The sequence below is a fragment of the Tauraco erythrolophus genome, unplaced genomic scaffold (genome assembly GCF_009769465.1).
Source record: "Tauraco erythrolophus isolate bTauEry1 unplaced genomic scaffold, bTauEry1.pri scaffold_75_arrow_ctg1, whole genome shotgun sequence".
NCBI classification, from domain to species: Eukaryota; Metazoa; Chordata; class Aves; order Musophagiformes; family Musophagidae; genus Tauraco; species Tauraco erythrolophus.
In genome coordinates, this window is record NW_028238642.1 from 11,408 (window position 1) to 27,087 (window position 15,680).

A 15,680-nucleotide genomic window follows, 5' to 3' on the forward strand; every position below is an offset into this window, starting at 1 on the left:
GCCCTGAGGAGAAGCACTTGGGAGTACTGGTGGACGAGAAGCTCAATATGAGCTGGCAATGTGCTCTTGCGGTCCAGAAGGCCAACCGCATCCTGGGCTGCATCAAGAGGAGCGTGGCCAGCAGGTCGAGGGAGGTGATTCTCCCCCTCTACTCTGCCCTTGTGAGACCTCATTTGGAGTATTGCGTCCAGTTCTGGAGTCCGCAACATAAGAAGGACCTGGACCAGTTGGAGAGGGTCCAGAGGAGGGCCACGAAGACGATAAGAGGTCTGGAGCACCTTTCCTATGAGGACAGGCTAAAAGAGTTGGGGCTGTTCAGCCTGGAGAAGAGGAGGCTCCGGGGCGACCTTATAGCGGTCTTCCAGTACCTCAAGGGGGCCTACAAGAAAGATGGGGAGAGGCTGTTCAGGAGGGCCAGTTGTGATAGGACAAGGGGTAATGGTTTTAAAATAGAGGGAGGTAGATTCAGGTTGGATATTAGGAAAAAATTTTTTACCATGAGAGTTGTAGAACACTGGAACAGGTTGCCAAGAGAGGTGGTGGATGCTCCATCCCTGGAGACGTTCAAGGCCAGGTTGGATGAGGCCCTGAGCAACCTGATCTAGTTGGAGATATCCCTGTTCCTTGAAGGGGGGCTGGACTAGATGACCTTTGAAGGTCCCTTCCAGCCCTAACCATTCTATGATTCTATGATCAGGCCCAGTCAACATGGGTTTATGAAAGGCAGGTCTTGCCAATCAAACCTGATCATCTTCTATGACGGGGTGACCCGCCTGGTTGACAAGGGAAGGGCTGTGGATGTAGTTTTCCTTGACCTCAGTAAAGCCTTTGATACAGTTTCTCATAATGTTCTGGTTGAGAAACTGATAACTGCTGGCCTGGATAGGCACACCCTCCTTTGGGTTAAAAACTGGCTGGATGGCCGGGCCCAAAGAGTGGTGGTAAATGGGGCTAAATCCCCGTAGTTTTACCAAGGGAGGAACTCTTTTGGATGCTCAGCTGGTCGGGCATGGAGAAGAGGGGAGAATGAAATGCGACTCTCTTGCAAAGCTGATGCCCAGAGTCTTTATTGAGAAAATCAATGGAAAATGGAAAAGAGGAGAGCTTGAGCAATGCATTTTGGAGGCTGAGTGACGCTCAGAGAAGCGCGGCCATCTGAAGGAAATCCTCCACGCCAGCGATGCTGCTTTTCCAGTTCCCTTGAAAGGCTCTGTCAATCAGGTGCCACCTAGGCCCATTGCTACAGAAGCAAGGAGGAGGTATTTCCTGGGGAGCATAAGGCAGAGCAAGAGGGGAAAAGAGAGAAGGTTCGTTGGAAAGAGGCGGAAGGCCAGCACAGGCCCCTTCCTAGAGGCGGAACGGTGGGAGCTCGGCTCCTCTGCAGACCATGGCCGCGCTCCCAGGCCCGGCTCCAGGGCTTTCCTCTAGGCTGCTGGCGCTCGACTAGGGGCAGACAATCCACGGGCTTCAGCATAAGAGATTGCCCCGTCCCAGAGGCCCGCAGAGCCCACGGCCCAGTCCGGACCACCCAAAGCCCCCCAGCCCCAGGGAGCCCCCAGAAGCAATGGGCACACTGCCAGCGCTGAGAGAGCTCCCCACGGCAGCCGACGCGGTGGATCCCACGGCTGTGCTCTGAGGGAAGGAGCTGAGGATTGGGCCCGGCAGCGTCACCAGGACCGGCGAGGGCTGGATCGCAACGCTGGAGTCAGCGCACCGGATGACGCACGGCTCGTTGCAGCTGTTGGCAAGCGGGGTTGGGCCACAGGTGGCTGGCAGGCACGGGCTATAACACGACATGTCTCGCGGAGGGAGGCGACCCTGCAAGATCGGGAGAGAGCAGAGGGCATTAGCTGCCGGGCCCTTTCAGAGCCCCAGCTTGGCTCCTCTGAGAACGGGCAGTGCCTGGGAGCTCAACGGAGAGAGATTTGAGGCGGGGAACAAGTCAAGAAAGCTGTGTCCACCAGGACGACCCACCATGGTGCCCTGCTCTGCTTTTGGCAGAACGCCACAATGCACCCTCATCTCCGCCACTTTATCCTCCCCGCTGCCTGGTCACACCCTGCTGTATCTGAAGCCCTCTTCTCTCCCCTGCCTGTCATGTCTCACCCACAGGGACCTGGCCTCACCTGGCCAGAGTTACTTGTAACAGCCCCAGGAAATCCAGGGTCCCACTTGGCAAACCTTCTCAGAGGTGCAAGCAGTGGCATGGCCCAACTGTTGATGGACCTCCAGCATCTGCAGAGAGGGGGTTTCTGGGCATTTTGGTGGGCCTGCGGTGGGTATTTATAATGGAAGGGTGATCCAAGAGGGTCCGTCCAAGCGCAAGGAAACTCCTCCTCTTCAAGTCAAGCTCCTTTGCAGCCTGTACCTTGGCCAGCCTTGCCACACTCTGGCAAGCCTGCTCCACGGAGGCACTCTGCTACTGCCAGTTGCTCCGTTACCAAGGGTGTGTCTGCAGGATGCAAGGATATTTCACAACAGCCCTTCTGCTCGGCCTTGAAGGCTTGGTAGGGAAGGCTCCCCAGAGAGAGTGCTCAGTAAGCCCCTTCCCAGTATGAGGAAATGAATGCCAGGTTTTTCTGATGAGTAGAGCATAGCCTTCATGCTGCGGCCTTAGTCAGGGAAAGATTTTCTACTGCAGATCAAGAGGCTCCCCCTTCTTGTCATCGGGCTGTGTACGTCCTGATCATCAGCCCTTGTACCAGCCTCAATTTGTTCACTCAGCCAAACAAGTCTCCTGCTCTCCCCTCGCCCTCAGGGGAGCCTGGTCTTGTCAGGTCAGGCTCCTCTCACCCACCTCTCAGGACAAGACATGTCTGAGTAACATGGAACAGGGTTCCTGAAGAGAGCAGCCACTATGGAAGAAGGCATCTATGGCAGCGCTAGCTGTCCTGAGGAAGATCCCCATCATGCCAATAATGCAAAAGGAGCATTGCCGAACCACAGATGGTAGAGGAATTGCCTGGTGGTCAGTTAGAGAGTGCTGGCCGTGTGTCCTGAGCCTCGGAAAGAACCGTGGCCAGTAAAGAAACCAAGCAATGCCCTGTTTTGCATCCTAGACCATTCACTGAGGACAAGGGAGGCAAAACGCATGGAGATCTCTCCACAAAAACTGTTCTGCCAACCGAGAAGACAAGAGGCAACATGAACTGAGACTTACCAATTTCACAGAGCAGAGGAGGGCACGAGGAGAGGATAGAAGAGCTGGGAGTTGGACACACATTTATACTGCAGCTCAGAGCCCCAGGGGAGCTGAAAAATGACACAACCATGAAGCGTGTTGAGAAACAGCAATTTTGGCTTCTCAGAGCTCTGCTGGTAGATGAAAGACATGCCTCCTTTGCCTGAAAAGCTTGCTTCCCTTTTTGTCCTGGGTAGCACTGAAGTGGTTTTGTTGATAGCAATTATGCTTCTTGCCCAGACCAACGCTCGTTTGAGGTCTCCTTCCAGTCACTGTTGAAGCCGTGCAGCAGATTCAGGCCATGAGCAGGTGTTGTGCACGTCCTGCCCTTCCTGGGGAACATGGCCACCACTTATTTCGAGCTTTGCCTGTGGAGCAGGCCTGAAGGCCACTCAGTGGGTCTCTCTTTGATGGGCTGAGGCCGACCCTGAGCAACACCAGTGCCTGCGGGCTACGGAGTTGCTCAGAGCCCAGCCAAGACTCTGCAGGACGGCTGTTCCTCTGAGGGACAGAGAATGGAGGAGACTCAGATCCCCAGGGTGGTTGGAAGGTGATGGTCAAACAAGGCCCTCCAGTGGTCTGGAGAGAAAGTCCTTTGTGTGCAGGTAGGAGGACACCGAGGCCATTGCTGGAGCAGATCAGGCTACTCGTTGGCAGGTCTCTGCTCCCCTCGGGCCTGGGTGATGCGCACACTATCCCGCCATGCAAAGGGAGCCCAGCAGTTCAGCTGTAGTCGTCACTCAGGAAAGGCCAGAGTGTTTTCTTTGCGACCTGCACAGTCCTTTTCCTTGCCTGCCAGGGCTTTACTCATGACTCTCCTGAGGAGGCGCAACGGCTCAACGTGGCCCTGGAGAGCAATGAAGGAGCCTGCTGACTCATGCCTGAAAGTGAGCTGTCACCAAGTGGAACTGTTTGCTTTGGCACAGTCTTCCCAAAAAGCACTCATCTTTGCGACGTTGCCGGGTGGCTTGTTCGGGTCACTGACCCAGAGGGTCAGGGACGGATTGGCACATTCAGGGCCCTTTAATTGTAAGGTGGCACCAGCAGACAACCTTGCAGTCACCTGTGAGTCACCAAAAAGTGCTGGGACACCATGAGAGACCTCCGCTCCACCTCGGTGCGAATCATCCATGCACTGATTCAAATGTTCAGAGGACCCTAAGTTCAACCTCACGTCCTCATTCCTGCAGAAATGCAGCTTTTTGTACAGGGTTGTCATGGCTGTTAGCGTCTTGCCCAACCACTTGGTGACCCCTTCAAATCCTGTCATGCTCCTTGGTGAAACAGCAGCCAAAGGAGGACAGTACGGACATGCCCTGACATTCCCACTCCCAGACGTTTCTGGCGCACAGACCAAATGGAGGAAAGTTGCCGCCCCAATTTGTCCAGGGCCTGGGGAGCCTGCTTTTTGGACAGAGCGGTGTGACAGCCCACCGGACTGATGCTGCAGCCACTGAGCGGCACCAGATGGCGCTCCCTGCTACGTTGTGAGACACAGAGGAAACTGGGTGGGTCTGGAAAGGTCTGCGGGGAGCTGGAAGGTCAGGCGCGTGCAACCAGCCCTGAGAGCTGCCTGGAAAGCCTTCTGACTGCCCGTGCTGCTTGGGAAGATGGGCCATGCTCTCACCCTGGCAATCGTGCTGTTTAGACGTAGGGTCTTGGAAGGGAGATGTTGTCTTCTGCTGCGAAGGATCGATGGCTCTGTCTCACTTCTTGTCTTCTTGCCTTTGTTTCCAGCAAGGCCATGCTGTGGGGTTGTTGTGCCATCCTGCTGGGACGATCAACCCAGTGCCACAGCTCACAGCAGAAATGTGATGACTAAGCACAGTCAGAAACAGGTCCCAGGATTCAGTGTGGCACCAAGGTGGGAGGCACCCACTCGTGCCTCTTTTGCAAGTGGAACTGGAAGTGCACTGACAAAGTGGCCAGGGGTGCTCCTCTGGAAAGGCTCTGAGGCTCCGTGAGGAACTTGCGAGGCACTCGACCCCCCGCGTGTCTTCAACTGAAGGGCAGGGAGGTGGCTGCCTATCTCTTCCAGACCCCAAAGCCCCGAGATGTGACCCTTTGAGACGTGGCTCAGGCCCGCAGAAGAGGCACGCGTTGCCCACAGCAATCTCCGCTGGGGAAGCTGCCAGCAGGAACCAGCCCCAAGGGAAACTCCCCAAATGGGACCACCTGCCCTATGGGCTGCTCTGTTCACAGCTGATGCACTAATGGACGAGCGCTCAAACTACTGGTGTGCGCCAGCAAACGCCAAAGGTTGCGGTGGGTAAGGAGAGAAGTTGAGTACAGCCCTGCTGCTCTTCTCTCTCCGCTCTCCCTTCTGGCAATTGAGAGGTCACGCAAAGAGGAGCAGACGCCTGGACAGAAGCTCTGCGCCTCACGTAGCCGCCTTTGCCACCAGACAGGAGCAGGACACGGCCCGTCACGGCTCTGCTACAGCAGGCAGTGAGTGCCATTGCTGGGCTGCTCTGCTCCTCGGCCTGCCACCCTGCCCCACTACTGGATGCAGGAAGGGTGGGGAGACATTCCTCTACCGCATGAGGAGCCTGGCATTTGCTGAGCCTGAGCAAAGCTGAGGCAGCGGCAGAGGGCACATGCATCCTCCTGCCTCAGCAGGCGTGTGGTAACACCTGAGGGCAGGAAGCGGACAGCACAGGCCCATCCTTGCTCCGCAAGATGCCTTATGCTTTGAACTGCAGCCACAAGAGGACATGTCCTTGCCAGGGCTGGCAAGGCAACTGAAAGTGAAAAGCACCTATGAGGTTACTCCTCAGCCACTTTGACCTTGCACCCGTGGGTGCATTCTGAAAATGACAATTTTGAGAATGACACTTGACAGATTTCCATAGAGCAAGACCTTCCCCTCCCACCCCCTTCCCCTTTTTTGCTTTGTTTTCAGGCCACCACAGAGCCACCTGGCAACCTCCAGGTCTGGTCGCAGTGCCCCATCCCTTCACGTAGTGGCACTTCTCTCCGTCTCACAGAGGGTCCTTCTTTGGCCTTCACCTTCCAACCACTGCTGGGGATCTGAGTCCCCGCCTTTCCTTGTCCCTCAGCCGGACAGGCATCCAGCCAGGGCTGGCTGATTGCTGAGCCCTTCCATAGCCCTGTGGGGCCTTGTGTTTCTCAGGGTCAGCCTCAACCCTTCAACATCAGACCCACGTGAGTAGCCTTCATCAGGAGCGCTGCACAGCTAAAGACTGACAGAGAGTGATAGTCACATTCCCCAGCAAGGACGTGCACAGCTCACACAAAGGGCCTGGAGCTCCTGCAACCCTTTCCTGGGAACTGGCGTGGGACCTCAAACGACCATTGCTTTGAGGAGGCAGCATCTAATGCGTCACTGTGCTCTCACCCAATAGGGAAACGCAAGCCAGACCTTTCAGATGAAAGAGACAAGTTCTTCATCTCTTGGCTGTGCTTTGCAAGCCTCAAATTACTGTTTGTTAACATGCTTCACAAAGAAGGCATGTGCCACATGTCCTGAGGAGCTGGCTCACCATATAAAAAGCCTGTGCCACTCCAGGCCCTTCCATTAACATCTATCTCTTTCCTTGCGCTCCACAGTGAACTTGGTAAGTCTGAACGCACTCCTTCTTCTCCTGCTGGTAGGATTACTGTCATGGGACCTGCTTCTCTTCTGTGCGTAGTTTTTTGATACATGGTCCAGGGTTGAAAACACACGGTGCTCCCCGTTCTGGGAAGTGAGTTGGTGAGGGGAGAGGGAAGGCTTTGTTCCCTTCCGAGAGAGAGTCCGTTGGGCTCTTTTATAGCAGTGGCTCTACTGAAGTCTGAGGCTGGATGACAGGTACCATCTATGTGGTCACCAGGTGCTTTCTCTCCCAACCATCGAGCAGTGACCTGCCTCTTGACCTCTTGGTCACTCTTGGCAAAGGAAGGAACTTTCCAGGGAGATGTGGCTCTACCCAGGCACTGCCCGTTCTCAGAGGAGCCAAGCTGGGGCTCTGAAAGGGCCCGGCAGCTAATGCCCTCTGCTCTCTCCCAATCTTGCAGGGTTGCCTCCCTCTGCGAGACATGTCGTGTTATAGCCCGTGCCTGCCAGCCACCTGTGGCCCAACCCCGCTTGCCAACAGCTGCAACGAGCCGTGCGTCATCCGGTGCGCTGACTCCAGCGTTGCGATCCAGCCCTCGCCGGTCCTGGTGACGCTGCCGGGCCCAATCCTCAGCTCCTTCCCTCAGAGCACAGCCGTGGGATCCACCGCGTCGGCTGCCGTGGGGAGCTCTCTCAGCGCTGGCAGTGTGCCCATTGCTTCTGGGGGCTCCCTGGGGCTGGGGGGCTTTGGGTGGTCCGGACTGGGCCGTGGGCTCTGCGGGCCTCTGGGACGGGGCAATCTCTTATGCTGAAGCCCGTGGATTGTCTGCCCCTAGTCGAGCGCCAGCAGCCTAGAGGAAAGCCCTGGAGCCGGGCCTGGGAGCGCGGCCATGGTCTGCAGAGGAGCCGAGCTCCCACCGTTCCGCCTCTAGGAAGGGGCCTGTGCTGGCCTTCCGCCTCTTTCCAACGAACCTTCTCTCTTTTCCCCTCTTGCTCTGCCTTATGCTCCCCAGGAAATACCTCCTCCTTGCTTCTGTAGCAATGGGCCTAGGTGGCACCTGATTGACAGAGCCTTTCAGGGGAACTGGAAAAGCAGCATCGCTGGCGTGGAGGATTTCCTTCAGATGGCCGTGCTTCTCTGAGCGTCACTCAGCCTCCAAAATGCATTGCTCAAGCTCTCCTCTTTTCCATTTTCCATTGATTTTCTCAATAAAGACTCTGGGCATCAGCTTTGCAAGAGAGTCGCATTTCATTCTCCCCTCTTCTCCATGCCCGACCAGCTGAGCATCCAAAAGAGTTCCTCCCTTGGTAAAACTACGGGTTTCTCCGTAGTTCGTGGGTTTGAGAGCACCTCGTCTTTCACCCCTGACTACCCATAGCAATGGAGACAAGGCCAGTCTGGGGTGAGAGCTCTTGCGGAAGGAGTCCCGTTACTCATCGGCCCCTCGAAAGCCACAAAGCAAAGTCTGACAGTAGCTCGAATATTCACAGAACCGTAGAATTGCCTTGATTGGTAGGGACCTCTAAATATCATAATTTGTTGAGTGCTGTGTGTTCCTGTGTGGGTTGATTGGGGTGGTTGGTCAAGTGTATATGTGTTGTATCATTGAATCATCGAATCATAGCACGGTTCAGGTTGCAAGGGATCTCAAAAATCACGTAGTTCCAACCCCTCTGCCATGGGCAGGAACACCCCCCACTACACCACGTTGCTCAAAGCCTCATCCAGCTTGGCTTAGAACACTTCCAGGGATGGGACAGCCGCAACTTCTCTGGGCAACCTGTTCCAGTGCCTCTCCTCCTTCAATATAAAAAATTTCTTCCTTATATCTAATCGAAATCTACCCTCTTTCAGTTTAAAGCCATTGCCCCTTGTCTTATCACCACATACCCTTGTGAAAAGCCCCTTTCCAGCTTTCCTGTAGGCCCCCTTCAGGTACTGGAAGGCTGCTATAAGATCACGCTGGAGCCTTCTCTTCTATGGACTCGTTCCAGCAGCTCCATGTCCTTCTTGTGTTGGAGACTCCAGAGCTGAACGCAGTACTCTAGATGGGGTCTCACGAGAGCAGAGCAGCGGGGCAGACTCCCCTCCCTCGACCTGATGGCCACACTTGTTTTGATGCAGCCCAGGATACAGGTGGCTTTCTGGGCTGCCATCACACGTTGCCGGCTCCTGTTGAGCTTCCCATTAACCAGCACTCCCAAGTCCTTTTCCTCAGGGCTGCTCTCAATGCATTCTCCGCCCAGCCTGTACTTGTGCTTGAGATTGCCCCAATCTACGTGCAGGACCTTGCACTTGGCCTTGTTGAACTTCATTAGGGTCTCACAGGCATGGATGTGTGAGCGTATGCCTCCTGGCCGGCATGTTTAGCCTTGCTGCGGGCTGGACCTGGCGGCATGGAGCTCTGGCAACCTGTGTTCTGCTGGGCTCCTGGATTCAGCAGCCACCAAACAGAAAGAGAACCTTTGGCATTGTCCAAACCACCACACTCATCTGTTGATGAAATCTACTCTTGTTCTCCACTCTGAGGCTGTGCAGTGGTCCCCTCTACCTGGCTTGCAGGCCTTAGGGATACGCAAGGCTGGCAGCGGGGTGGGAAGGGGGATGGGGTCAGCAGCATTCTGAGCTCTGAGCCCTTTCACCAAACCCCAGTCTCTTCTTCTCACATCTTGTTTGCCTGCTCGTGTGTCCAGGCACGCTGCTCACAGGTGCTGAGCGCCACGAGCAAAAAGGCATCCTTGGGAGCGCAGAACTACTGGGGAGTGCATCCAGAGGAGAGCAGGGTGGGGAGAGCAAGAGGCCCATGGTCGTGGTGAAGAGTTATCCTAAGGAAACTTCCAGGGATTGGGAGAGCAAGAGGCAGATGTCCAGGGAGAGAGGAGAGGTCGTGTGGGCAGGAAGAGGCTCCAGCCACCTCTGTGGCTTTCATAACTACGCTGTATCGTCTCTGCCCCTCTGATCCCTGCCAAGTCGCTCCTGATCACCCGGGACAGCACGTTCCTTGGTGGCATGGCTGCCTGCCTGCTATTCCTGCCTCCACATGGCTCCTCCTTGCGGATCCCTGCTTTGTCACAAAACTGGTTAAAGGCTTGGAGTATCTGAAATATGAGGGGAGGCTGTGAGAGCTGGGATTCTTCCCGTATCTGGTGGAAGGGAATGAAGAGGCAACCCGACTCCTCTCTGTACTACCAGCTGGCAGCGCAAGAGGCTGTGGGCACAACTTAAAACATGTGAAATTCCACCTCAAGGCAAGAAACCACTTTCTTACCGTGAGGGGGGGTCAAACAGTGGACCAGGTTGCTCAGAGTGGTTGTGGAGTCTCCATCCTTGGAGATCCTCCAAACCCAACTGTACTATGTCCAAAGCAACCAGCTAAAGACGGCCCTGCTGGAGCGCTTGTCCTGGGCTATAGAATCTCGGAAGGTCTCTTCCAAACCAAAGGATTCTCAGATACTGTGAACAAGTGAAGAAATACCTTCCTGGAATTGTTCTGTGACAGCAAGTCGTTTACGCGTATTTTGTTTTCACAGATTTCATAGATTTCTAGGTTGGAAAAGACCTTAGAGATCATGGAGTCCAACCGTCCCTAATCCCCATTAAACCAGATCATCCACCCTATTCTTAAACACATCCGGGGATGGGGACTCGACCACCTCCCTGGGCAGCCTATTCCAGTGGCTGACAACCCTTTCAGAGAAGAAATACTTCCTAACATCCAACCTGAACCTCCCCTGACTAAGCTTATACCCATTTCCTCTTGTTCTGTCACCCATCACTAATGTAAAGAGCCCTTCCCCCACCTCCCCACCATCCCTTCTCAAGGGACTTCTTTGGACTCGCTCCAGGAGCTCAATATCTCTCTTAAAGCGAGGGGCCCAAAACTGGACACAATATTCCAGGGGCGGCCTCACCAGTGCCGAGTACAGGGGCAGGATCACTTCCCTGTTCCTGCTGGTCACACTGTTCTTGATACACGCCAGTATCCCATTGGCCTTTTTGGCCACCTGGGCACACTACTGGCTCATATCAAGCCGGTAGTCAACCAACACCCCCAGGTCCTTCTCCGCCAGGCAGCTCTCCAGCCACTCTTCCCCGAGCCTATAGCGATGCTTGGGGTTTTTATACCCCAAGTGAAGGACTCCGCACTTGGCCTTATTAAAGCTCATGCCATTGGCCTCAGCCCAACGATCCAGTCTGTTCAAATCCCTCTGAAGGGCCTCCCTACCCTCGAGCAGATCGACACAGCCTCCCAGCTTGGTGTCGTCCGCAAATTTACTGAGGGTACATTCAATCCCCTCATCCAGGTCATTGATAAAGATGTTAAACAGAACTGGACCCAGCACTGAGCCCTGGGGAACCCCACTGGTGACCGGCCTCCAGCCGGATTTAGCCCCATTTACCACCACTCTTTGGGCCCGGCCATCCAGCCAGTTTTTAACCCAAAGGAGGGTGTGCCTATCCAGGCCAGCAGTTATCAGTTTCTCAACCAGAACATTATGAGAAACTGTATCAAAGGCTTTACTGAGGTCAAGGAAAACTCCATCCACAGCCCTTCCCTCCTCAACCAGGCGGGTCACGCTGTCGTAGAAGGTGATCAGGTTTGATTGGCAAGACCTGCCTTTCATAAACCCATGTTGACTGGGCATGATCACTCGGTTAACCTGTATGTGTTCATTAATAGCACTCAGGATAACCTGTTCCATGACTTTGCCCATCACCGAGGTCAGACTTACAGGCCTGTAGCTCCCCGGATCCTCCTTCCGCCCTTTTTTGTAAATGGGGGTAACACCCGCCAGCCTCCAGTCCAGCGGAACTTCCCCAGTGAGCCAAGACTGCCCAAAGATAATGGACAGGGGTTTGGCAATGACATCCGCCAGCTCTCTCAGGACTCTCGGGTGGATACCATCAGGCCCCATAGACTTGTGGGCATCCAGCCGAAGGAGCACATCCTTGACCCGTTCCTCTTGGAACATAGGAGCTTCGATCTGCTCTCCCTCCCTGCTCTCAGACACCATAGGCCAGCTCACCTGGGAACTACTGACCTTGTTATTAAAGACTGAGGCAAAGAAGGCATTAAGGACCTCAGCCTTGTCCTCATCCCTAGTGACTAACGTACCCCCTGTGTCCAGTAGGGGCTGGAGGTGATCTTTAGCCCTCCTTTTGTTATTAATGTATTTATAGAAGGACTTTTTGTTGTCCTTTATGGAGCAGGCTAGTCTAAGTTCCAGTTGGGCTTTTTCCCCCCTGATTATCTCCCTACATGCCCTAACTTCCTCCCTGTATTGATTCCTGGACGCCTGCCCATTCTTCCAAGACTTATAGACTTCCCTTTTTCTTTTGAGATGTTCCCAAATCTCCTTTGTCATCCAAGCTGGTTTTCTACCCCAGCGGCTCGATTTCCGGCACACAGGGACAGCTCGCTCCTGTGCCTCCAGAATTTCCTTTTTGAGTAGTAACCATCCCTCCTGCGCCCCCTTACCCTTGAGAGCTGTCTCCCATTGGACTTTGTTAACCAGACTTCTAAACAGCCCAAAGTCAGCTCTCCCAAAGTCCAGCTTGGCCGTTTTAGTGCTCCCCCTCCTAACTTCCCCTAGAATTGAGAATTCTGTTATCTCGTGGTCACTATGCCCCAGGCGTCCTCCAACCTTCACATCTCCCACGAGACCTTCTCTGTTCACAAACAGCAGGTCTAGGGGAGCACCTTCTCTAGTCGGTTCACTGACCAGTTGTGATAGGAAGTTGTCCTCCACACTCTGCAGGAGTTGCCTAGACTGTTTCCTGACTGCCGTGTTATACTTCCAACAGACATCAGGTAGGTTAAAGTCACCCACAAGGACAAGGGCTAGTGAGCGCGAGACTTCCCCCAGTTGTTTAAAGAATAGTTCATCAGCCTCCCCGTCCTGATAGGGTGGCCTGTAGCAGATTCCCACTACAATATCTGCCTTCATAGGCTCCCCTTTTATTTTCACCCTACCTCTCCTATCCCTCCTGAAGAGCTTGTAGCCATCCATGGTAGTGCTCCAATCATACGAGTCATCCCACCATGTTTCAGTGGCAGCAACTATGTCATAGTTTCCCCGGATAACAAGGGCTTCCAGTTCCTCTTGTTTATTGGAGTACTGCGTCCAGTTCTGGAGTCCCCAACATAAGAAGGACATGGACCAGTTGGAGAGGGTCCAGAGGAGGGCCACGAAGACGATAAGAGGACTGGAGCACCTTTCCTATGAGGATAGGCTGAAAGAGTTGGGGCTGTTCAGCCTGGAGAAGAGGAGGCTCCGGGGTGACCTTATAGCGGTCTTCCAGTACCTCAAGGGGGCCTACAGGAAAGATGGGGAGAGGCTATTCAGGAGGGCCAGTTGTGATAGGACAAGGGGTAATGGTTTTAAAATAGAGGGAGGTAGATTCAGGTTGGATATTAGGAAAAAATTTTTTACCATGAGAGTTGTAGAACACTGGAACAGGTTGCCCAGAGAGGTGGTGGATGCTCCATCCCTGGAGACGTTCAAGGCCAGGTTGGACGAGGCCCTGAGCAACCTGATCTAGTTGGAGATATCCCTGTTCCTTGAAGGGGGGTTGGACTAGATGACCTTTGAAGGTCCCTTCCAGTCCTAACGATTCTATGATTCTATAATTCTATGATTGCCCATACTGCGTGCGTTCGTATAGAAGCACGTAAGTTGGGCTCTCGACCCCACTGCACCCCTAGTGGGGGAAGCTTTATTTCCTGAGCCGTTATTTTGGGGATTTTCTTTTACCTCTAGGCAACTTGTGTGTTGCTCCTGACTACACATATCACCCCCTACTTTCACGGAGGCGGCAGGCCGAAGGTACCTGCCTACACACCTCTTGTTAGACACTGCAGGGCCGTCCTTGGCTGTTAATCCTCCAAGTCTGACAATACCCCCCACCCCCTTCACATCTAGTTTAAAGCCCTATTGACGATCCCAGCTAGTTCTGTAGCAAGAAGCCTTTTCCCCCATGGAGACAAACCCACCCCATCCCTGGATAGAAGGTCTGGCATTAAGGTCAGCCCGTGGTTAAAGAAGCCTAGGTTGTGTTCCTCACACCACTTATGTAGCCAATTATTTAAATCCTCAATCTTTGTTTTCCATCCCGTGTCATGTCCCGAAGTCGGTATGATAGAAGAGAATATTACTTGGGCCCCTGATCCCTTCAACATTCTTCCCAAAACCCTGAGATCCTTCTTAATAGTCCGGATGTTTGTTTTCCTGAAGTCATCAATACCAACTTGGAAAATAAGAAGAGGATAGTAATCCGTGGGCCTGACTATAGACGGGAGTTTTTTTTATCACATCCCTGATTGTTGCCCCAGGAAGGGAGCAGACCTCCCTATGTAAAGGGTCAGGTCTACAAATCTGGCCCTCCACGCCCCTCAAAAGGGAGTCGCCTAAAACAATCACCCGCCTTTTCTTCTTAACTGAGGATGTCTTAATGGTATGTGCGGTCCTTGGGAAGGATACTAGCATGTGTGTATCGTCATCCTCCCTGGGGGTCGGTTCCACTTGCAGAGCTTCATATCTGTTGTGCAACGGAACCTGGGAGGTAGTTGTGGGAGCAGAGGGGGCAGGCTTGCCGTGCCGGGCAGGGACCTGCTGCCATTGCTCATTCCCACCTGGATTCCTCTTCCTGGCCAGGCGAGGAGAGGGTGGGGGCTCCTCAGTCTGAGAAGCTGTGGTAGCCTGTTGGGTCTGCGGGAGGGAGCACAGGGTACTGGCCCATTGGTCAATCTCCCTCTCGCACTCCCTGATGGCCCTCAACCTGTTTACCTCCTCTCTGAGCTCTGTCACCAGGTGGAGGAGTTCCTCCACCCTGGCACAGCTCCCACAAGTGACTTCCCCGGTGGCGACCTAAGCCAATACACTTGGGGGACAAGCAGCGTGCACCCAGCGGGGGTCCGTCTGGGAGGCTGCGTCGGTCATGGCTGGCACCGGGCTGGGGGCAGCCTTCGCTTTATGCCTAGTGACCACCATGTTAGTCAGGGACTTCCGACCGGGCTCGACGCTCTGCCTGCTCGAACTGCCGCGCAAACTGCCGCGCCCCTCACTCTGCCGCGACACGGCCCTGTTTGCCCGCTCCGGGTCGCTGCGCTCCTCAGGGCAGTTTTTTCGTCCCCGTGGCTGGTTGAGCCTTACTGGAGGCAAGGTAAACAACATGCACTGCTTTTCCCCTCTCCACCAAGCTAGTCGCCTCACTGTAGAAGGCTATCAGCTTGGTCAAGCATGACTTCTGCTTCGTGAGTCCATGCTTACTACTCCCAGCCACCTTCCTGTGCTACCTATGCTTGGATTGAGGGATTGAGGTCTGGCTGACCGTGCTTATGAGTTCCCTGGATCTTCCTTCTGGCCCTTCTTGTACCTCTTGCCTATGTGCAGACAGCATAGGTTTGAGGTGTGTCCTGAGTAAACTTCAAAACCTTGCAAGTTCTTTTCAGGACACTCTTATCTCAAAACGAAGGCTTACTTGGGGGCACACATTGAGCTGCTCACACTCACGCACTCTGGCCATTATTGATGGCTGAGCGACGAGCATGGCATTCGAACCCCTGCGTGCAGAGCACAATGGATTATCGGTCCATCGCCTTCACCACTCGGCCACCTCGTCAGCATACTGTTCCTGCTGCTCCTGCCACTGCAGCCAATGCTCCTGCTGCCGCTTCTGCTGCTCCTGCTGCTGCTGCTGCCGCTGCCACTGATCCTGATCTTCCAGCTCCTGCTGCTTCTCCAGCTCCTATTCCAGCTCTAGCTCCACCTCCAGCTTCATCTCTAGCTACTGCTGATGCTTCTAACATCTACACCATTTTATAAAATGTATAAAACTCTTTGACATGGGAGAGGAGCCAGCCTCCAGCTTTTGCCTTTTGCAACTGGTCTGCTCTGCCGACAGCTGACCTCTGGGGACCTTTGGCACATAGCTCTCTGCGT

At 54.3% G+C, this 15,680-nt stretch overlaps 1 protein-coding gene and 1 non-coding gene across 2 annotated transcripts; both read right to left on the reverse strand.

The window, feature by feature from the left end:
• Positions 1–1,467: 1,467 nt before the first annotated feature.
• On the reverse strand, positions 1,468–1,797 carry LOC147525753 (beta-keratin-related protein). The gene has a single exon (XM_086631044.1). The coding sequence runs from the start codon at positions 1,795–1,797 to the stop codon at positions 1,468–1,470; it is 330 nt and encodes a 109-aa protein (XP_086487170.1).
• Positions 1,798–15,278: 13,481 nt separating this feature from the next.
• On the reverse strand, positions 15,279–15,360 carry TRNAI-GAU (transfer RNA isoleucine (anticodon GAU)). Its single transcript has one exon. It is a non-coding gene; the product is annotated as a tRNA-Ile (tRNA).
• Positions 15,361–15,680: the final 320 nt, after the last annotated feature.